General features: G+C 43.4%; 1 protein-coding gene across 1 annotated transcript; it reads left to right on the top strand.

The window, feature by feature from the left end:
- Nucleotides 1-26: 26 nt before the first annotated feature.
- CDR2L (cerebellar degeneration related protein 2 like) lies at nt 27-23,351 on the top strand. The gene is made up of 6 exons (XM_088482593.1): nt 27-1,099; nt 6,039-6,151; nt 12,443-12,591; nt 13,028-13,186; nt 14,787-15,057; nt 20,608-23,351. The coding sequence occupies exons 1-6, from the start codon at nt 1,021-1,023 to the stop codon at nt 21,193-21,195; spliced, it is 1,359 nt and encodes a 452-aa protein (XP_088338719.1). The 5' UTR covers nt 27-1,020; the 3' UTR covers nt 21,196-23,351.
- The last annotated feature ends 557 nt before the right edge of the window (nt 23,352-23,908 follow it).

Genomic DNA, 23,908 nt, shown 5'->3' with positions numbered 1-23,908 from the left:
GGTCCCTCACCGGCCGCTGCCTCAGTCACCGCCATACGCACCGCCCACAGCTACTAGGCCCCTCCCGCAGCCTATGTCATATGATATGTATCCGTACAGTGTACATGTGTGTATTCCTCGGGAATGGGATTACATGCGTAGTGCATGTGACATATATATGTGCCAAGTATAGTATAACCAGGATGAGTTGCTATATACAAGTAATGGTGGAGTGCGTATTCAGGAGCCCCGGATGGTGCGGGGAAGGAGGGGACGGGGCCTCCAATCAGTTGGGGCTGGAGAGACTAGAGTAGACATCAGCTAGGATGGGAGGGCGGAGCTCAGCCGGTCCAGGCCCAGGGATGTGACGGGATGCTACAGGGAGCCGGGGATACAGGAACCGGGATTGGGAATACCGGGGGGGTCTGAGATCCTGAGAGGCGGCGGGAGCAGTGGGGCTGTCAGGGACGGGCATAGCTAATAGCAGCGGTGGAGATCGCAGTGACTGGGGAATAGCTACGGGTGACGAGAGTAGAAGAGGGCATCACACCGCCCCGCACAGGATCTGCATGTGAGACAATAGTACGTGGTGCCCGGGGAGGGCTAGTAGCTGCTCCATCAGCTGTAGTGGCCGCTTCTGTGGTAGTATCCATGGTGAGGGGCAGCCACTATCATAGGTCCTATTCTCAGTACTGATAGCGTTCTAGTCACTGACTCAGGCTGTATTGGTAGCATTTACACAGTAACAGAAGGCCTGTGGGATTGAGTGATGTCAGCCTGGGATTGGAAATACAGGGGTTAGGAATAAGGATCCTGAATAAATAATCAGATGTATAACAAATCACATCATTATAAATAAGACCAGGAAAAGTGTTATATTAGGTTGTTTATCCTAAGGAAAAGATTTAAGAGATTTTATATGCTGTATTGAAGCATTCACCCTCATTTCCTACCCCCCTTACAGTTATCCCATTATTTATGTAGCTAACATCTAAAGTATTATTGCATATATACAAACTGCTGCGTTATCTGGCGGGACAAATGCTGGGAGCAGGAAGGATGGAGGAGTTCCACAGTGAGGAGGATGAGCCCTGGTATGATCAGCATGATCTGGAGCAAGGTAAGAGGTATATTTTACACTACTGGTCTAGTGAATTGTTACATTATTATCTTACTAGCTCAAATGGGGCAAGCTGGTTTGTTATGAGAAATTTTGACTATTCCAAAATGGGTACTCGCACTCTACATCGGAACAGTATGTTGTACTCATCATATAGTGTGTACGCCAAGTAGTTGCTCTCGGCCGTCGTTCATTGCATCGTCCCATCTGCTCTGCTGCACATCAGATGGGACAACACGATGAACAATGTGGTACAGATTCTGTAGTGTGTATGCACGACCGCACATAGTGTAAAAGATAAATTATTAATTTGATGCAAACCCCTTAATGTTATATTATGCTGTCGTCCGAAAGATTGAGTAGTGTGTATTCTCTTTATTATGTTCTGGGACTAAGGCTGGGTACACACCTAAACGACCGGCAATCGTGCCGATGTTCAGGGCGATTGGTCTCCACCCTCTACATCGCATGATTGCCGGTACACACTTGAAAGATGTAATGAAAGACAGAACAATCACTGTTCCATCCTTCATTAACTTGTACAGGCTCACATGCGATATCGTATGATTGACTGTGCAGTACAGCCAATCGCACGATATCGCATGCGACCGCGGGTATGCGCAAATTGGGCATACACACTGCACGATATGCCCGATTTGTCATTCCGATTTGGCTACATCGGCCAAATCGGGCCGATATCGTACAGGTGTGTATGCACCCTTAGTGAAATTGGGATCCAATGGTTCTCGGCCAAAAATGGCAGATTAGGACCTGTTACTTTTTTATTTCCATCGACACAGAGCTTAGCCCCGGCGGCCTGCTAACCCACATTCCCTATTCTACCTAGCCTGTGGCCCGCTGTGCCATCCCTCCCCCCCCCAGCAGCGGTGTCCCTCGAGGGGTGCATACCACCGATGGTTCACCATAGGTGTTTTAAGCTGCATACACACGTAAAGATTTTCTATCCAACTAGTTGATTGGTTGGACTGAAAATCTGGTAGCGTATGGGAGTAACTGATGATCAGCAATTTGCTCCTAAATGCCAGAAAACAGATGATAATGGTCGTTAGACAAGTTTGTTAAATGTTTGATATAAACAATTTGTGCAAACAACAGTTTTTGTCCATTTTCCGGCATTTCGGAGCAAATTGCTGATTGTCATTTGCTTTCATACCTTACCAGATTTTCATTCCAACCAATCAACTAGTTGGATGGTTGGACAGATAATCTTTACGTGTGTATGCAGCTTTATTGTCATCGACGGTAATCACCAATGCAACCATGGAGGGTGACCATCGATGGCCATACCTACTTTTGCATGTAGCTCACAAATATTGACCTATTTTTACACTGCAATATAGATTTGAATTTGGACACACCACTCTCAAATGTAAATCTCTCTGCACATTTTGTATCTGCCTCACCTGTAGTGCAGCATGGTTTTACCAAGGTGCAAAGCATACCTCCCAACATGACCCATTCCAGGAGGACAAAATGCTCTGTTCTTGGCCTTCTCTCTTAATTTATGATTGCCATCAACTGTGTTGAAACACTTTTCTTATAACTTAACTAGTTCAACACAGCTGATGGCAACTATAAATTTAAGAGGGAAGTCCTGAACAGAGCATTTTGTCCCTCCTGGAATGGGTCATGTTGGGAGGTGTACAAAGCTATACCCCTTTTACACCAGAGCTAAAACCCGGGTTATTGCTGGGTTAACCCGGGTAGCTCCTTGGTGTAAAAGAGGAAAGGGTTGGGTTGCCGGGTTGAGTGATCCAGCAATCCAACCCAGGTAAGTTGCAGGGTTTAACACGGGAATAACCCGTGAAACACTGCAGTGTGAACGGCGCGCTCTGGGGCACGATTGCCTGGAGTGCGCCACATGCCGGCCGATTGGTCCGGCTTCAGTGGCACTTGGAGATGACGTCATCTCCAAGCGTCCATTTCAACGCCGGAAAAGCTGGGTCAATGCAGACCCGGCTCTGGTGTGAACGGCGCCAACTCAGGAATATCCTGGGTCGGCGCCGGGGAAATTCCAGATCTGATCCAGGTTGGAACTCTGTTCCAACTTCGGGTCAGACACGGAATTTCGGTGGAAAAGCGGTAGAACTTGCTCTGTTTTAGATGGCCCCCACTCAGAATCAGCCCCAAAGCATTCAAAATTCAGGTGTTTGTTCCAGATGCAAAAACTTAATATGACAAAAAAGGGACACTTCTAATTTATATAAGTAGATGTTTTGTGTTCCATATATGTACAGTACATGCACACATAACTGCAGAATTACATAACCCATTATTAATGATACAAATTGTGCATCAATCAGAACTACAACACTTGCAATAATACAAATTATAGGTTTAGTGTATAATATATTTAGTTACATGGTAGATCTGCTTGAAAGCCATGCAAGTTGGGTATCTATAAATTACTTTAGAAACACAAACCGGTAAGAAAAAAAGGTTAGAGATATGGTTAAATGTAAGGATTATAAAAAAAAAACAAAAAAACCTGAAGACCTGTACTTTCAGGGGCCATCTATGTGCTTGAAGCATGGTGTCTCAAACAATTGTTAATCTTGTTAATTATGTTTAATGCATAATTGCACATGCAAGCCTGTACCTTATCTCACACATAAATGCAAGATGCAGCTGATAACAGCTGGGTAGCCATCGATTGCCAAATCAGAACATAAAGGCACAGATTATATATTCCAGGATGAGCTCATAGCACAGCACACTGATAGAGCGTGATAAGAGATGTATTGTGTCTTTTTGTTGGTGAATAAACAGACAAAACTGCCTCTTTCTCTGTGTTTAATGTATGTGGTGAAGATTTGTATGTGTGACCCTCCACTGCACTAGTAAAGCATGCTTAAAGCTGCATACACACACAACGATTTTTTGAACGATTATCGTTAAACAATATCATTTAACGATAATCGTTTGAAAAGAATCGTTCACTTTCTGAGTCTATTATGGTGCATACACATGGTCAGATTTTTCATCAGATTTGAACGATAACTATTTTAAAAATCGTTCAAATCTGATGAAAAAATCGTTCATGTGTACAAGCATGGACGATGCGCGTTCACGTTTGTTAGAGAACGATATCTGACATCTGACATGTTTGTAGTCAGATTTGTCAGATATCATTCTTTTTCTTCAGATATCGTTCAAATCGTTGAGTAAATCGTTAGCAAAATCGTTCAAAAGAAAAATCTGACCGTGTGTATGCTCCAAAACAATGAACGATAATCGTTCATGCACGTTCACGTTTGTAGTTCAGTCAGACTTGTCAACTCAACGATTTTCATTAAGGGAATATGCAAAAATAGTTTGTAGTTCAAAAAAATCGTTCATTACACTTTAAAAAATCTGACAGATAATCTGACAGAAAATCGTTCATAAAATCGTTGGTAACAAAATCGTTGTGTGTGTATGCAGCTTAATGGAGCATACACACGGTCAGATTTTTCTTTTGAACGATATCGTTTGAACGATTTTTACTTTTTTTTTTTATTTTCAAACGATTTGAACGATTTTGCTAACGATTTACTCAACGATTTGAACGATTGAACGATTTTTGACTGCATTAAAATGAATGGAATCGTCCAAGTCTGACTGCAAACCCATCAGATGTCAGATATCGTTATCTGACAAACGGGAACGCGCATCGTTGATCGTCCATCGTTCAGGCATGTCAGATATGAACGATTTTCCTTCAGATATGAACGACTGAACGATTTTTAAATCGTTATCGTTCATATCTGAAGGAAAAATCTGATCGTGTGTATGCACCAAAAGAACGATATCTGACAAATCTGACTGCAAACATGTCAGATGTCAGATATCGTTCTCTAACAAACGTGAACGCGCATCGTTCATGCTTGTACACATGAAAGATTTTTTCATCAGATTTGAACGATTTTTAAAATATCGTTCAAATCTGATGAAAAATCTGACCGTGTGTATGCACCATAAGACTCTGTTTCATTGACATAGAGATATGCAGCACAACAGTGATCACTTAAAGGAGCAGAACCACCTGATATTAAATAGTAGTGAATGTTAAATATCACTCATATGTTTACTGCCAACATAAACTGTTTTTCATGAGCCCAGCAGGCTGCTGTAGCTTTGGTCTCCCTGCTTATATTTACATATCCTTATATTACCTCAGCACCAGTGGTTTTTTTTTGTAATTTTCCGAACAATAAATGAAAGAGTTGATATATGGGTTAACTGACTGGAAACAAAGAGAAACAATGGCCCCCATTTACCAACGAAGCATAACCCCTTTGGTGCTAGCTAAAAGGGTTATGCCACCCTTTCTGGATTTAATAAACAGCGGTAATGTAAGATTACTTCTGTTTGTCACAGCATCGCTCTCGCCCTCTTTTAGATGGACGTGTCGCTTTCCGTCCTCAACGAAGCCTTCTAGGCACTGCCAGGTCCCCATGTCATGCACATGCGCAGACAGACAGACAGTCGCGCACGCGTATAACACTGGAGCCTCATCACTGGCAGCGCTAGGCATTAGCAGCCCAGTGAAGGACCTCGCAGAGGAGGAGGACTTCGCTGGACTTTGCGGGACCTCGCTGGAGGGGTAAAAGTATTGATAAATACCAGTGTATTATTCATTTGTATCTCAGTGATACTAAACAAAAAATTCCGCTGGTATTTGTCTTTGTTGATAAATGGGGGGCCAATATGGAAGAAGATTAAGAATAAATTCATGTTAATACATATTTTTCCAAATCTACTAGTTTATAGATTGTATAGCAGTGGTAATTTGCTTTCAACTCTCTTGCTGAATGGGTTTTTTTCTGTTTATATCAGAGCAAAATAAAACAGTACCAGCAGAATCACTCTTTATTTTCCACTCACGGTAATACTGTACAACTTTTGCACTTTTAAATCTTATTTTTTTACCGCGCAGATTTGCATTTGGCAGCAGAACTGGGGAAGACCCTCTTGGAGCGCAACAAGGAGCTAGAAATATCTCTGCAGCAAATGTACCTTAACAATGAGGAGCAGGTGCAAGAGATTGAGGTACCTTAACAGCAGAGCATTAACTAGTACTATTTGCTATCCTATCTAGGAACATAAGGGAGATTCTGTTATTGTGCATAAATTCATTCTTATAACATACCAAACTACTGTTGGCTTATGAAATGTGTGCTTCAAGGGACATTTTTTACCTCACAAAAAATTAGTTGGTGTAATCTATTTTTAGCAAGCTCCACAGCTAGTGAAGATGTCAATGTTTGTGGGCAGAGGTGTAGCGTGTAGCCATGGCGCCCGGAGCACGTGCGTGCTATGGTGCCCCCGCCCCCTGGAAGGTTTCAAGGAGGAGGCGGGTCCATATGGGATTAAAGTAAAGAGAAGTAAAAATAAAGATATGGGGCAGCATCAAAGTGGGGCATGGAGGGCTAAATATATTCCGCCTTCTTCCCCCTGTCTCTCCATCCTCCTGCCCCAGCTTTCCATCCTCCTTCCGTATCACTCTTGTAGTTGTACCCCTTATGCAGGGCCCTCTGTAATTGTGACCATATGCATTGCCCCCTGTAGTGGTGCCCTTATGCGGTGCCTCCTGTAGTGGTGCCCTCATGCAGTGCCCACTGTAGTGGTGCCCTCATGCAGTGCCCCCTCTAGTGGTGCCCATATGCAGTGCCCCCTGTAGTGGTGCCCATATGCAGTGCCCCCTGTAGTTGTGCCCCTTAAAGTAGTGCCCCTGCAGTTCTGCCATTTAAAGTAGTGCCCCTGTAGTTCTGCCCCTTTAAAGTAGAGCCCCCCCAGTACTTACCTGATCCATTGCGGCCGTCGTCCATGCTGCCACGCTGACTGGATCTAACTAGGTACAGCAGACGCGGCCGCGCAGGCTCCTCAGCGTGCGGGTGACGTCTTGACATCACCCACGCACTGCATCACTGGGAACACAGGCCTCTGAAGCGATCGGAGGCTTCCTTAGCCTCTGATCACTTCAGAGTCCAGCGTTCACATTGCAATGGGGAAGGCACAAGACGGAAGTGCCTCTGATGCTGGTACCCGGCAAGCTGTCAGTTTAGACAGCTGCCAGTTAGAGGTGCGGCGCCTGGAGCTTGCGCTCCACTGGAACTTCCCTCCCTACGCCCCTGTTTGTGGAATAGGTATTTTTGGGGGCTGTGTGGATGGGACAGGTGTGTTTAGGATTGCGGGTGCAAGTGTCAGGTATATTTTTAAAAATGCCCTTTAATGACACCAAAATATACTTACACCAGAGGTTCCAACACACGGTCTTCAAGGCTCCCCAACAGTTCAGATTTTAGAGATATCCATGGTTGAGCAGAGGTGGTTAAATCAAATTGACTGAGGTACTAATTGAGTCATCTGTGGTCAACATAGATATTTTAAAAACCTGGACTGGTATGGGAGTAACTGATGATCAGCAATTTGCTCCTAAATGCCAGAAAACAGATGAGAATGGTCGTCAGACAAGTTTGTTAAATGTTTGATCTAAACAATTTCTGCAAACAACAGTTTTTGTCCATTTTCCGGCATTTGGGGGCAAATTGCTGATTGTTATTTGCTTCATACCTTACCAGATTTTCATTCCAACCAATCAACTAGTTGGATGGTTGGACGGATAATCTTTACGTGTGTATGCAGCTTCATTGTCATGGACGGTAAACTATTTGTTCAAACAACAGTTTTTGTCCATTTTCCAGCGTTTGGGAGCAGGGCCGGCGCTAGGCTGTGCTGCGCCCAGCGCCGTCCTGTGTTGCCGCCCCTTCCCTCCTCCGCTCCCTCCCCTGAGCTTAAATATGTCCTATAGCGCTGGGAGGGAGGTGGGCGTTTCCTGCGCCCTCCGGAAACAGTAACGCTCCGGGCGAAGGACCGGCTTGCCCGTCCCTGGAGCCGCTACTGTTTGGGAGCAAATTGCTGATTGTCAGTAACTCCCATACGTTACCAGATTTTCATTCCAACCAATCAACTAGTTGGCTGGTTGGACAGATAATCTTTAGATGTGTGGCCAGCTTTAGGGTGCCTTGAGGACCGAGTTTGGGAACCTCTGAGTAAAGGCCCCCATACATCAGCAATCAGAAAACCACAACTGAACAATTTGAAGATTTGTTGCCCGATTCTAGGTTTTCCCAACCTAGCAATCTGCACCATACATTACAGATCTTCTGGGAGAGTAGGCAAGTAGGAAAAATAAGGCATTAATGAAACGGAGTGAATCTGATTGATATGTCTAATTGACCAAAAGGTAAACCTGTAAAATAATCTAAAGCCCCGTAACACTAGATAATATTTTGAACGATTTGGCCGATTCTGACGCATCAGAACAACAAATCGCTCAAATCGTCAAGTGTGTACGCAGCGGCGTCCGTCACATCTTCAGGTCTTCCCTAGATGCATCTCAATCTGACAATCTCATTAATGATTTCCCGCAATTGTTACGCTCTACCGGACGACCAGGCGATATGTTAACATTATATAGTTAACGATCTAACCACCAAACGATGCATGATATATCGTTTGGAAGATTGCGCAGTGTGTATGCACTAGATTGTTTGTCCAGGAGTTATGGGAAATCTAGACGACCATCGCATCATTTGCAAGTCGTCTAGTATGTATCCAGCATTAGTCTATATTATTATATTATATTGAGGATAGGTCACCACATGTAAAAGGTTCACAGAAGACCAAAACATATGTATAAAAAGTAAACAATAGAATAATACTTATAGGATATGAATGGGCTATATAGCTTTTAGAATTCTCTGTAATAGTAATGGTGCATACACACAGTCAGATTTTCTGGAAGATATGAACGATAACGATTGTAAAAATCATTACATTGTTCATATCGTTGACATGATTGACCTGCATCAACGAACGATGCACGTCCCTGCATGTCAGATAACGATATCTGAAATCGACTGTGTTTGCAGTCAGATTTGGACGATTTCATTCATTTAAATACTGTCAGAAATCGTTCATCGTTAATGAGATCGTTGGTAAAATCTTTCATCATTGATCTAGCAAGTCTGACCGTGTGTATGCACCGTAAGAGTGTCCATAGTAAGTTGCTCCAAAAAGTTTTTTTTGTCCTGATTGTCTAGAACAGTGGTTGCTAAGAATTTCTCGGTTCATGGCACCCTTAGTGTCTAAGACATTTTTCGCAGCATCCGTAGGTGCCAATGGGGTCAAACTCTAAAAAGTGCAGCTTTTTGGAGTTTGGTACTTAGGGATCAGGGCGTAGTCTCCATTGATAATAATGGGACTGTGGTCTGCAGGGCCAATTAGCCTTCTGCAGGAGATTTCTGTATTAGGCTGTTATCACATAATTACTAGCAAAAAGAACCAAGTGCTAGTAAAATGTAGAACAATATAATAATAATAATAATAATTAATATTAGTAAAAAAAAAACACATAATTGAAGTATATATTAAAGCAGCAGAAGAAAAAATGTGCTTGAGACCTGGCTGAAAAGAATCACATATTCAAAGCATATCAAAAAGTAATAAATTTAATATCCCAAAACATCAATTAGACCAGTCAAAAAATTTAAACATCTCACATATATAGCAATAATGAACAGAAATTGATAACTGTGATAAATTAATCAATAGTGTTACACTAATTTATCTGTATTAAAGGAGGTGAGGTGCATCCGTATCCCTCAGTGTGCCGTACTGGCGCCCACTGAGGGGTACGGATTGTTGAATTTGTCAATAAACCTTTTAATACATTCCTGCCTATAAACCTCTAAGATTCACCTGCCTAGAACCTCTAAGACAAAACCTGCCTATAAACCTCTAAACACAACGCTAATTGCGTACGCAGTATGACTGCAAATAAAGACAGGAGTGGAATCTGTTGTTCCAACGCACAAGTATTATTCAGGTAAAAGTACAGTCAGTTACACGCAGTCTATACATACACAAGTTAGGCGTAAAAGGAAATAATACAGACCCAAGTACGGTTATACATACGCTGCGCCTCTGGACCCAGAGATAGACTTCTGACTAGATATCCTCAGTTCACCCAAAATTCAGCATGAACTGGCAAACCAGTGTTCGGACACATGTATTTATTCCCCCCCAGACTGAAACAGGACAAAGGGGGAACTTCCTGCTGATCTCATTGGTTCCCAGAGGAGAAGCATATGTAACGACACATTTAACAGGTTGTTTCAAATAGACTTTCCCTGCCTCTAACAGCCGGAGTCTTTCTGGTAACGCCTCCTGTAACATTCCATCAACTAAACATTTTGTTGCTTGTAAGGTCTGCGATCCGTAACTTGAGTTTGCATGATGCGATCTCTCCACCGATAACACCGGGATTCTGTAAAAAGCGTACGCATCAGAACGAAACCAAACACACCTTGCTTATCATGTATAATACCTTAGATATCAAAAACCTCTATTTCTTAGCATTTAAACTAACTTAACCAACTTGAATCATACAATTTGATGCTAATGGAACCTTGTGTGCGAATATGTAGTGTGTGAGTATTCGGGGTTTGATATAAGGACGCTAGTTATTAATGGGTGAGATTTAAGTGCATAATTTCTCATACACGAAGTGAACATCCAGCAGTGTGGATGGCTGAGGGTTGTAGTTCTACATGCCCTCTGTCAGCAGGCCCCCACCTGTTGTGTGTTCAAAGGAAAACAAAACCTCTTTTGTTCTCACAGACTCTTGTGTGAAGTGCAAATGTATTACCATCTCAAGCTGTGGAATTTGGGGCCATTCTGTCTAGGATTCAGACAAATCCAATTGTGTAGATATTATATTACAATTGCCACAACTATACTTTATCTGCATCCAGGGATTCCCAATTTGTATGTAAAAATACCCATTGTCTCTTCTTATTTACTTTTTACTCAGAAAGCTTGTTTTTCCAGTTGCCCTTGGTAGGTTAACAAAAACATTGCCATCTGTTCTTAGCTCCTGAGTTATAACTTGAATTGATGCTGACCACAAAAATGGTGTCTTGCGATCTCATTTCCAAAATGGAGTCTTGCGGCCATTCGCAAGATGGCGCGATTAAATTTTAAACTGAACTTGTCTCAGCCAATTATTCAGCTTCGACAGGATGCACATTGGAAGCCCATGGTTAGCAACCATCGATGTTTCCGATTCGATGGAAGTACTTTTTCCATCGAATAGCGGGAATTGGATGGTTGCTAGCCATTGGATGCAGATGCCCATCTGATGGCTGGCTGTTTATTTCAGCTGCTGATACCTGGAAGTGGTGTCCGCAGCACAGCCAAAGTGCGCATGCACGAAGATATAACTGCTTCTGCGCATGTGCAAAGTATAACCATCGTTATGGTTATACCATCGAATGGTTGCGATGCGATAGCTAGTTGCCATTGTATCGTTGGATTTGATGTCAGAAGGCCGGCAACCATTCGATGCTGGGTTTAGATGTCCATCCCTACTGAGGGGAAGAGAGGGGAATCTGCATGCTGTTCCCCACTGTTGGGACCCAACTCTGTCTGGCCATGCTGTGGAGGCCTGGAGAAAGTAGCCACGCAGAGGGTGCCAGGGTGCGCAGTTTGGGAAATGCTGGTCTAAAACATAGAACAGTTGTGCAAGCAATGAGAGTACTTTCTTTTCCCCTCATCTCCAACGTGTACAGTATCCGTGACTATCCTGTGGAGACAGCAGCTTAACACGAAATGTATCTGTAGGAAGGGTTTTTTTTTTACATATTCTACTTTTTATGCTGAAAATTGCACAGAGAAACACCTACTGAGCTTCTGTTTTTTTTCAATTCCATATATTATTGACTGCCAATATGATTTGAAATGAGCAAACACCTATAGTATTATTATTGTAAAACCAAAAATGAAAGACTGATGTACTAAATCAGGAACAAGTGTCCCATTTAGAACATACAAGTATAATATGTAGATTTAAATATGTCCCTTAGTGTGTAATCTCTTACGGGCAGAGACATGTGGAGTGCAGATAATTGACATGTGGAGTGCAAATAATATTGAGTGGTCACCTGACCACTCAATATTATTCCCACACTGTTCAGTTGTAGCACTTGTAAATAGCAGATATTAGGATTACAATTTCAGCCATTGCAAGCATTGTTCTTAATCTGATCTGTTCAGTGTGAGCACAAAGGGAGTATTTCTAGTCTTATAAGCAGCCAGATAGAGGCATCCACATGTGAGATAAAAGTTGGTAAGTCAGACAGGAGGTATCTTAATGGTCAGTTCACAATGGTATATAGTGTTATTGAATGACTAAAATGATCACCGTCTACAACAAATAAACCAGGAATTTTGAGAATGTGATGGAACTTGATGTTTGAATACTTTCTGTCTCTTCAGTACCTGAGTAAACAGCTAGAGATGCTCCGTCAGGTGAACGAGCAGCATGCCAAGGTGTATGAGCAACTAGACACTGTTGCACGAGATTTGGAAGTCACCAACTTACGACTAGTGCAAGAAAGCAAGGCAGGTCGGCAAAAGATAGAAAGGTGAGGAGGGAAAAAAAATCATAATGTAGTAGAGGATATTTTAAAAAAGATAAGACAGTGAAAAGGTTGAACTTCGAAGAAGAATTCCTACCAAAAACTTTACATTTCCCAAATAAGTATCTGCAGTAGAACCACCAGACCTCTTGAATGTTCAGGAGTTACTCACCGGTACGGCTGTCAGTGTCTAACCATCTCTGACTGACTCTCTGAACGCAGTTTGCTATCAAAATAATCCCATCTGTCAGCTGAGCTAGTTATGTATCAAAACATCAGCAGGACTGAGTAACTCCTAAGGGTGCTGTTATTGGGTATGGGACCTGTACATTTCTATTAGTGGGTGGTATAAAACACAAAAAGCAATAATGGGCAAATTGGTTAGAAAGAGAGGAGGAAAAAGATTTTTCTTTTAAACATTGTGATTTACATCCATTTCCAGCCTAACGGACACTATAGATGGTTTACAGAAACAGGTAGAAGACCTTCAGAAACAGGTTGAAGAGCTGCATGGTCTGGAAAAGGTACGAGTCCGAAGGGAAAAGAGAGAAAGACGCCGTACTATCCACACATTTCCCTGTGTACGTGAAGTGTACAACAGGTGAGTGCATGAATCTGAGTGTGTAGCAGGTAGTCAGTGTAGTACAGCAGTGTTGGTTAAGGGATTAAATTGGCTTTTCCTTTTTTTACTGGACAGTCTAATATGAGAAATAGGTTATAAAATGTCTTAAAAACTGCTTGTCATTTGTGTACTTGTTAGGAAAGCATAATAGACATACAATATTTATATAATACCTAACCTTGTAGGGATGTCTTGCGCTTCCTCCTCCGTCTCTCCCTAGGCAGGTAACTGGTATACATATTCACAACTTTCCCAGTGCCAGCAAGTTAGCCCTGTTTAATAGAGGCTGTAAAATGCTATCAGGTACAAATAGGTTTATATCAACTTCGACCTAAAACAATTGTTTTAATAAAATGGCTCTTGTAATTGTCAGCACCTCTATAACTCTTATTATAAACTATACGAATATTAAAGTGATTGTGGAATTCTGGGCTTCTAACTAAGGGCCTGATTCAGAGCCACTCGTAAGTGGCAGCTCGTTCGCTCCGAGCGATGTTTGCCCAACTGCGCATGCGTACGGATCGTTATACGCATGCGCGAACCAGTCAGTGCGGCCGAAATTCACGTGCTCGCAAAATAGCGAATGCCTGCTAATTTGAGTGACAGGATGAGGCGTATGTGGGTGGTAACAGGGGAAGGTGCTTGAAAACGGGGAGTGGAGATCCGATCGCAGGCGTGCTTAAAGGTCAAAATGGGCGTTTTATGGGTGTGCATATTTAAAACAGCAGCGTCATTGACCACGTCACTGGGTTATTTTATAGCCAGAACTGCTCGCAAAATTGTGGTAGCAAAAACCAACCACAAGAATAGCGAGCAGTTCATACCCTGTTCGATGTACTCGATTAATCTATTAAATAGCGGACATGACGTATGATGCGAGTGGCCAGGGGGCGGTTTTTTAAAAATTTCGACAGCAAGTTTTGTTCGCTCGTTCAGACTTATAGGCGTGAACAGACCACAATGAGCGAACGGTTCATTTGAATAGCCACCCCTTTTTTTAGAACGAACGACCCCAAATAGCGTCCGGCTCTGAATGAAGTCCTCTGTTTCATTGACATAGAGATATGCAGAGTCAGCACAACAGTGATCACTTAAAGGAGCAGAACCACCTGATATTAAATAGTAGTGAATGTGAGCGGACAGGGGGCGTAGTTTCCCAAAAAACGACCGCAAGTTTTGTTCGCTCGTTCAGACCTAGAGGCGTGAACAGACCGCAAACAGCGAACAGTTCATTTGAATAGCCACCCCTATTTTCTGGACGAGCGAGCGCAAATAGCGACCGGCTCTGAATCAGGCCCTAAGATCACTTGATGTATCCTTATAATTACAATAGTGTGTATGTTATTTCATTTAAAATGTGTGAATAATTAATGACAGTGATACTAATAAATACCATTAATACAGATATAAAATTTAGATTGACAGAAATATAGGCTACTAGGGATATAACTATTTCTATGAAAAATACAACGGCAGTAAAATCTGCGTTACATATCATCTATATAGAATATATAAGATACCGTAATGTCACTTGTGCACTGTAGAGAGGTTGTTGGTGTTCTGTCTTTGTTACCCACAGGTATGATGACACTTTCAGCATGCACGCTTCCTGCCTTGACCTGTCTCAGAGACCTTTGCAGAGGGAAAACGACCGTTTGCAAAGTGCAGTAATAGCTCTACGAGCCCAGGTGGCACAGGAACGCCAGCGGAAGGAGAGGGCAGAGCGAGAGTACCAGGCAGTGGTTCAGGAATATTCTGATCTGGAACAAAGAGCCTTTGAGATGGAAAATTGCAGGTTGCGCATAAAAGAACTGGAGAGTGAGCTACAAGAATTACAGCAAATGAAACAGGTCAGTCTTACATTATGGAGGGAGAATTCACCATATTATTGTGGTATTCAGAGTGCACATAACTGGTGATAGGAATAAGTAGTGTCTGCACTGAGATAATGTTTTGTATAATAAAGGACTCAACACCGCCAGTAAGTTTTACTCTGAGAATTTACTTCTTTGTGAGCTGAGTAGTTGGGTGTTGATGTCACATTAGATTACATTGATTATTCTGAGTTGTCACTAGGCAGGGAGAGGCCTGGAATCATTAAATGTGGATAAGGCACAGATGACTAGCTCGGGACCTTAACACTGGTGTGTGGATTCAGAGGTAATGGTGCATCTATAATGAGTGCAGGGTGTGTGGTGCACACAGCCTCTGCACCCAGAATTGTATGCTTGCAGTGGGTCTCCCTTCCCCTACCATTTTTCCAGCTTCACCATCTTTGCGATATAATCAGAAAGATGATGCAGGTGATAGCAAAGACTCTGGCACTGAGCACACATCGTGGGTGTCACGCATCAGGGTGTAACCCCCAGCTACCAGGTCTGGCGGCAGGGCCTGCAACAGAAATCTTGGGTTCCGGTACACTTATATTTTTGGGGTCCCCATCCCACACTGTGCCCCAAATCAAATTATATGCCGCAAAGTGCCCTCAAATCACAACCTCTCTGGGTGAATGCAAAACCTCTCCGTGAGCATTATATAGCCAGAGGATAAGGAGAGGATTGCTCCCCATATACTGTATAGCAATCACTATGTTGACACTACAGAAACACAGGAACAAGGCTACAAACGCAGGGACTGTCCCTGAGACAGGTGACATCTGGCCAATGTTATCAGTTGCCAATCATCACCTCAGTCGTCATCCATGCCCCCACACAGACTCCTGATTGGCAGACACTTGCTCCAGACAAGGTTTGGTCCGCGGCATACCCTGAAAAAGCAGCTCCTCTCACCTATTGCTCCGAGCCAGAGTCCCCTAAGCAGCCACTGAAACTCCCCAGCCGCATACATTGAGGTGGTGTCCAACTCATCGTGGCCGCGTCTGAGGAATTCCTGCACCACCTCCCTGCTGGCCCTCACGCTCATCAGACACCCAAACTCTATGGCGCCGACCACTGCGACCAGGGGCCCCGGCGGGGGCAGTGCTGTGGGCCGAGATCTATAAGACAGTGGAAGAGAGGCACCCGACACAAGGCCTGGGAAGAGTGCACTGTGTAGGGTGGCGTGACCAATGAACTCACGCGCCCGGCTCATCGCTATTTAAAGTTCACAGTCCAGCACTGTCTGGGCAGAAGCTAGTAAAACTATTAAACTCACTGTCGAAGTCCCGGGCCTCAGTGGTGGCTGCGGTGTAGGCTAGGTACCTCAGCTCAGCTGTCAGTTTCTTTTACTGGGGAGGATTGTGCCTGGGCCCGTCAGAAGCTTGTAGCCCAGTACATGTTCCCCCCTACTCCTCCTCTGTCGCCAGGCCTGTCTGGTTGTGCCACGTCACTACCATCCGTGCCCTCCCTGGTCACTTCTGGCATCACTGACTGGCACTGCAACATGTATGCCTGGCGTTTATCCTCCTGTCAGTTCCCACAGGGGCGAAGCATGAGCATGGCCATCTTACATTTTCCCACATGACTACAACTGCCAACCAGGGGCCTGATTCAGACCCACTCGCGAGCGGCTGTCCGCTCGCAAGTGGGTCGATGGTCTGCACTGAGCATGCGCACGACGGAGGGAGCTCCGTCGTGCGCATGCGCCAGACACGACGAGCGAAGGACTTTCCTTCGCTCGTTGTGTCCGATCAAAGGGGGCGTGCTGTCAATGTTGATTGACAGCACGCCCCCTTTGGTAGGCGTGCCGGGGGCGTGCCTCCCTGACGGGGGCGTTCCCACGGGAACGCCTCCCGTCAAAAGCCGGCCCACTGACATCACTAGTGATGTCAGTGGGAGTGATTTGGGCTCTGATAGAGCCAAAATCACTCCGGAGCTTGCGGTTGAAAACCTCAACCGCAGGCTCCGGCTCGCAATTTCGATGGTCGCGATGGTCTCGACCATCGCGGCCATCAAAATGCACGCTCGTATAGCCTGTGGGTGGTGACCCACAGCTATACGAGCGTCCAGAAGGTCGCTCCATTTTCATGGAGGCCGGCCCTCATTCAGAGCGTGCGCTCTGCTCAGAGCGTACGGCTCTGAATGAGGGCCCAGATTCCAAAAGCTGCACTCATATGACCTGCTCAGCCAATAGGCGCTGGGAGAGCCCTATGTGGACCATCTCCTGAGTGGCTTCAAGGTCTTTGCAACAGCTTTCAGTGACCTGCGTTTCCAAAGTGCATCTGCATCGGATGCAGCCTTCAGTAATCTGCTTTTACAAAGTCTATCTGCATCTGACTCAGGGCCTGATTCAGACCCTCTCACAAGTCGCCGCTCACTCGTTCCTAGCCAATGTTATGCAATTGCGTATGCATTGCAGTGCGCGTGCGCGAACTAGTCCGAGCGATCTGTAAGCAATCGCTTGCCCAGCTGAGACAGCCCAGCTGAATGAATGACAGGTCAAGCCGTTTGTGGGTGGTAACCGCGACAGGCCACTGGAAACGGGGGAGTGGAGGTGCGAACGTAGGCGTGCATAAGCAACTTGACGCCGTTTCAGAGGCTTGCATAATAAACAGGCAGCGTCATTGTACACGTCACCTGGTTGAATTATACACTGAAGTGCTTGCGGTAGGGTACAGTCAACCGCAAGCGGTGCGGTCAGTTCCGATGGAACCCGATGTACCGATGGTTGTATATACTTCCTGGAAATGACGTTTGCTAATGGGCGGCTAAAGATAGGGTGGTGGGCTTCTGCATACACAAAGTGATCGCACGCCAAGACATAGTGGGCGTGCTTATGCCTTGCCGTGCAATCGCCTGCCTTGATGTCACTTAGCTGCGAGCGTCCTCATCTAGCGAGCGGGTCTGAATGAGGCCCTCAGTCTTCAGTGATCTGCATTCATGTGCATACTGTATCAGTTGGCAGTCGACACATGAAATGTTGACACAGATAAATTGTCAATAATAGAGATTTTAGGGTTAGGCTTAAAAGTGGGTGTTAACATGTCATACCTGTCGACATTACGGTGTCTATATAATGACTATCGACAGTGGTATTGTCGACAATACACAGCAAAGCCCTTTGCCTGTTAGTAATCTGTGGAATTGATAGTATTGTAGATTACTATGCAATGACATGTAATATGTGGAAAGCTGTTTTCATTTTATTTACAAGACTTCTTTATTTTAATGAGTTTCTGACATGAAATAGAACTGGCTCACTGCACACCTAGGGCCTGATTCAGACCCGCTCGCAAGCGGGTCGATGGTGCCCTAGTGCGCATGCGCACGACGGAGGGTGCTCCGTCGTGCGCATGCGCGAGACCCGAATAGCAACGGCCAAGCCGTCGCTATAGGTCTCGCACCAAAGGGGGCGTGCTGTCGATGGTGAGTGACAGCACGCCCCCTTTGGTGGGCGTGCCGGGGGCGTTGCTGCCCAGACGGAGGCGTTCCCATGGGAACGCCTACTGTCTGGGGCCGGCCCCACTGACATCACTAGTGATGTCAGTGGGAGTGCTTTTGGCTCTGATAGAGCCAAAAGCACTCCCGGGCTTGCGGCAGCGAGACCCTACCGCAGGGTCTCGTCGCAAGCCCGATGGTCGCGATGGTCATCTTTTTGGCCGCTCGCATAAGCTGTGGGTGGTCACCCTCAGCTATGCGAGTGGCCAGGAGGCCGCTCAAATAATAGGTAGGACGGCCCTGATTCAGAGCGAACGCTCTTGTCAGAGCGTCCGGCTCTGAATCAGGTCCCTAATTACCTACAAGACACAATTTTGAATAGGCTTTTGAGGATGTGTGTAAACTGGTCATGGGCTGATAATAGTGTTGAAGATTGTTGAATGTATGCAATGTTTTTTTAATTATTATTATTATTATTATAAGCTTTACTACTTACATAAAGGTGGTATCACATAGTGATTTCAGACTGGTATGTTTTCCAGCAAGAAAAAAGCTGTATGACACTTTCATACTGACACATTAAAATCTAATGGGAAATGTGGGATCTGAAGCTGGAGCTTTCTGGTTTTATAGGGAATAAATGGGAAAGGTATGCAGCAACAAAACACTATAGTTTACTGTCTAAAACAACACCCCATTCTTAAATAGCCATGTGATACCACCTTAAGCAGGAGCAGTCAATAAAAAAAATGGATCAATGAAAAAGATTTAAAAAAAAATAACAGATTGCAGATTCCATTTCTAATTTCGTTTTGATACAGTGTTCAACAATATGGTGAATCGAGTTCATTAGAGTGTTCTTTAAATGTTTGTGCAACCAGGTATTTGAACAGGCTCAAATACTTCCACCAAACAACTAGGAGTAAAAACCCAAGATGTGCGTAATAGGAGGACTTGTTCATCCATCCAGCACTTAACTATCGGGACTCCATAATATGTTATTTTGTGTGGTGAGATCACTGACAAATTGATGTTATTTTGAAACAGTCTGCTACTGATTGTAACTAATATTCTCTTTTCCGAGTTTGAGGCTGTCCATATCTAATGCTGTGTACAGACGGGACGACTTGTACGAACAACGATATAGTTGAACGATTTCCCTTGAAATTTTCAGTGTTAACAATTAACAATATCGTTCAACATTATTAACGATTTCACCAATGGTCAACATCAGTATGAACGAATAGAACAACAATATTGTCCAAGTTAGACAGGCAGCATGGAGGATGAAAGATATCTTTCATCGTCCATGCGGGAACACGCATCGTTCGTCGGTCGTATTAAAAAAGTCAATGTTATGAACGACATAACGTTGAATGATATCGTTATCGTTCATATCGTCCCGTGTGTATGCAGCTTTACTCTTGCTCTGCAAAAGTTTTGTCAGCAGCGTTATATATTTTTAATGAGAAGTTATATATGCTTAGTTTTTAGATATTGATGTATACATATTTATAATATAAAATGTATTGATTTAAACAGATGGTCTCCTGAATTCTTGTTTCTGTCATATTGGGAATATTACACGTTTTGATTAGCGCATCGCCATTTTTTGTTTTCATTTATTGCTGTTGATGTGAGCCCTTACAAGCTCTTTGGGTGTATTGCTGCTTTAATAATTGAATTACTGTACTATTATTAGCGCCAGGTATTGGGGGATGGTGGTTAGTTTCTCAACCAGGTATTTGGAATTACTTTTACTGCATTCAGAAACTATATATGAGATTTTTGTATGACAACAAGGAAATTTGTTTGAGCAAAAACAGAAGAGTGATATCTATGAAGTAGCTGCAATCTCTTATCAGTACAATTTAGCCTAGTGTCTACAGAGGAAATGGTTTGCTAGAAGAAAACAGCACACAGATGTATGTCTAATCGTTAAATAATCAGCGAATATTCATACTTACTATATTTGTTTTCTGGGAAGAGAAAATGAACTCAGCACTCTAAGCAGCCTGAGACAATCTGTTCGTTCTTATATAGTGCAGTATTAAGTGATTCATTGATTTACTCCTATGTCAACAGGTGAAGCGTTACCTGCTTGGCCAGGGGGACAGCCTTTCTCAGGCATTGCTGGAACCACTCAACAAAACACCAGAGACGGATGACCCAGAGCCATTAAATGGAGAAGGAGATGCAAGCAGGAGTCAGACCCCTCCAAACTCAGCTGTCAGGAAAAGTTGTAGTGACACAGCGCTGAGCGACATTGTAGGCAGAGATGCTGCTAGCCGACACGAGGGAAATTACACACTACATGCCAACAACACAAGGCGGCGTGGCATGTCCATCCTGCGTGAAGTGGATGAGCAGTATCATGCACTGCTGGAACGATATGAGGAGCTGTTGGCCAAATGCAGAAGGCACGATGATAATCTTTGCCATGCTGGAGTTCAGACTTCTCGGCCAGTGTCGAGAGACAGTTCTAGCAGAGACCTCCCTGCAGAGGAGATAGAGCCTGAGCGGGCACTAACGCTGCAGCTAGAGGCTGCAGACCGGAGGCTGGAGCAGAGCCAACCAGAATATAAAGCTCTGTTCAAAGAGATATTTAATCGTATCCAGAGGACCAAGCAAGATATTAATGCTGGGAAGGGGCCAGTGGGAAGTGATACATAAGGAGTCCAGTTTTACAGCCTTCCTCACACTAACTTCCCCTTGCATCCTATCTACTCCACATAATACCTGTCAGAGCACTTTTTCACACTGCCTCATGATGCCAGTTGCAAACTCCCTTATAACTCTTCTACCTAATCATATATTCAAAATAATCCACTGGCAGGTCTGAGCAGCCTGCTTCGTAAATAAGCTTTTATTGCATTGGTATGCACATAGATACATTCATTATTATTTACACATATATTGTATGTATAGTGCTATTGATATAGCCATGGATGAACTTAACAATAGGCAGCGTCGGTAATTCTCTAGACCTATAATATATGATACAAGGAGGGTGCTTCAGTTGTTGCAGAACTATATTTTTCCCATGATGCTTTTCAATCAGTCAATGCTGAAGGTCGCCCATCACTGCATGAGTTGTAAGTTCTTGCTTGGTACTATGCAGACAAATACATACTACAATGCCTGTACTTCCTGCAGACTGACAGGTCATTGTTCACTTGTATGCATTACATTGTTTTTTGAGCAATCATTGCTCTACTCATGAACATATAATATGCAACACAGGTATAAACAATGATGTGTACAGATATAATGGAACATAAAAGGTACTGTAGTGCAATTGTACATGGTACTATGCTAAGACGCACATTTCCAGAGAGAAATAAGTTCTATGCTCTAGCATTGTTTGCAGAGAAGGTCTGTACTCCTATTTTAAAGCAGAGTCTGTCTCTGCACTCTGCTGCTAAACCCATCATCCTTTTCCTTTGTGTTTGTGAATGTCTCTCTCCCTACCAAACCCAGATTCCTTAGAATATTGCAACTAGAAAAACACATTTAAAGGACAAGAAACATTTTCTTTAGTTAAAAAACATAATAATAATGATATAGGTAACATCTGCCAAAAGTCTAAGCAGTATTGAAAAGTCTAGACTCCTTTTTGCTGATCCTGGACTTGTCACTGTGACACCATGCTGGGCATCTATCCGGACCATCATAAATATTGGAATTCCTTCCTGCTGCTCAATAGGGACTTATGATGACAATGTGAAAGCCATGCTTCTAGCACCTTAGGGATTAAATGTATCATGCCGTAAAGGTGCTGTTGGAGCCCAAAAATGTATGCAATAAGATGTTCTGTTGTATTATGTATTCTCAAATGAACTGTGTGCATTCTGTACCCACTATACTGCCCTATATGCACACAGTCTAGCTGGCCTTCTCTGACACACATATGCTTTGTAAGGAGTTCTTCAGCAAGAGCTGTAACTGCACCTATAGATTCCCATTACTCCGGTCCTGTTATGCAGAGAGGCCATTAGGTAATGAGACATGAAGGGGTGTGTCTCCAAGACATTGCCTTGTTTTTGCTTCTGTTTGAGTCTCCTCTTGGAAGTAGATTCTACTATTATTTGACCCACCTCATGGGGCCATAGGGTTGTATCCTGCTTTTACAGTTGTTTTTTAATTGAAATGACAAGTTGTGTTAAATATGTTTTAACATCAGCTAGTAAATTGCAAGTGGAAGACAATTGTGAAATGACAGCCTAGATATTCATCTCGCTGTGTAATACCTGAGGTTGGTAATTTGTACCCAGTAGTGTTTTGTCTGCTTATCAGTGTTCATTAAGTCAAAGCTTCATGGTGTTACAGATCCACAGAAAAGGTTTTCTTCAGTCTGTTTCAGTATGCAGCTTGTTCTGTTTTTAGTCATCCATTTGTACTAGTTTTCCCAGGGATATGAAAATGGCTTTGTTCTATTTCACATTGACACTCTTGATAAGGAAGAATTTGTTTAAACGCTGCCACACCCCCTGAAGTTTATCATTTCAGGTATAAATAGGAAATCCATATGATCCCTTTGCATTAGTCTGTGTGACTGGACCTCAGGAAGTATACATTGGAAACTCAGGATGCAGAAAGTTACATTCTATAGATGTGCAGAATCTCAGGTTGGGGTAATACCCTTCCTCCAAATCTGTCACCATGGTGGTCAGTATTAACTTTAACTCTACTGTATTGAACTGAATTGACAGTAAATATCTCAGTATTAGCCACAAATAAGCCATCTTGTATATTGGCAGTAAAGGGCAATTTATTTACTCTTCTATTTAAAGTTGCTTTATCCTTCAGGTAATAAATATTCTAACAAACCAGGTGTTTGGTGTATATTGTATTAATGTTTACAAATAACTATTCTTAAAATACATACCGTTGTGGTCAAACTAAAAATTAATTTCAATAATTTAGAGATCTGTTTGACCAAAAGTTTGCATTTATGCTGAACCAGGCTTGTCCAATCAAATTTCAAACTGACTGAACCTTATAAAGTCAACTGTATCATATTTGCTACATGAGTTTCTGTGACTTAATATAAGTTTTATTTGATGTGTCTACTAAAGTCCTACCTTGGCATACAGGGACTCAATCATAACAACTTGTCACAAGGAAATTGTAATAAACTCAGCTATATAAAGAGCCTCTGTAATTGTAGCTATGATAAATCACTATATACATGGAGCAAGTGATTCTTGTAAATACAATCTAAAGCTGGGTACACACTAAATGATGTGCACCCAGCATGATCTCGTTCGCAACGGGACCCGGCATCAGCAAGTGCATACATATTCGGCAGCATGGCCTTCCGTTTATGATATCGCCCGTAGGACCTGCATGCAGGTCCGACGGGCGATGCCACTGACAAGGCACG

The sequence above is a fragment of the Taudactylus pleione genome, unplaced genomic scaffold, assembly GCF_031769625.1.
Source record: "Taudactylus pleione unplaced genomic scaffold, aTauple2 ptg000290l, whole genome shotgun sequence".
NCBI classification, from domain to species: Eukaryota; Metazoa; Chordata; class Amphibia; order Anura; family Myobatrachidae; genus Taudactylus; species Taudactylus pleione.
This window is presented reverse-complemented; position numbering and strand designations above follow the sequence as displayed.

What these genes read in the sequence shown, in the direction of transcription:
- CDR2L (XM_088482593.1), top strand. Translation starts at nt 1,021, where the DNA reads ATGCTGGGAGCAGGAAGGATGGAGGAGTTCCACAGTGAGGAGGATGAG. An exon ending in GTACGTGAAGTGTACAACAG is followed by an intron (nt 13,187 to 14,786) that starts GTGAGTGCATGA and finishes TGTTACCCACAG; the next exon opens with GTATGATGACACTTTCAGCA. An exon ending in AATTACAGCAAATGAAACAG is followed by an intron (nt 15,058 to 20,607) that starts GTCAGTCTTACA and finishes CTATGTCAACAG; the next exon opens with GTGAAGCGTTACCTGCTTGG.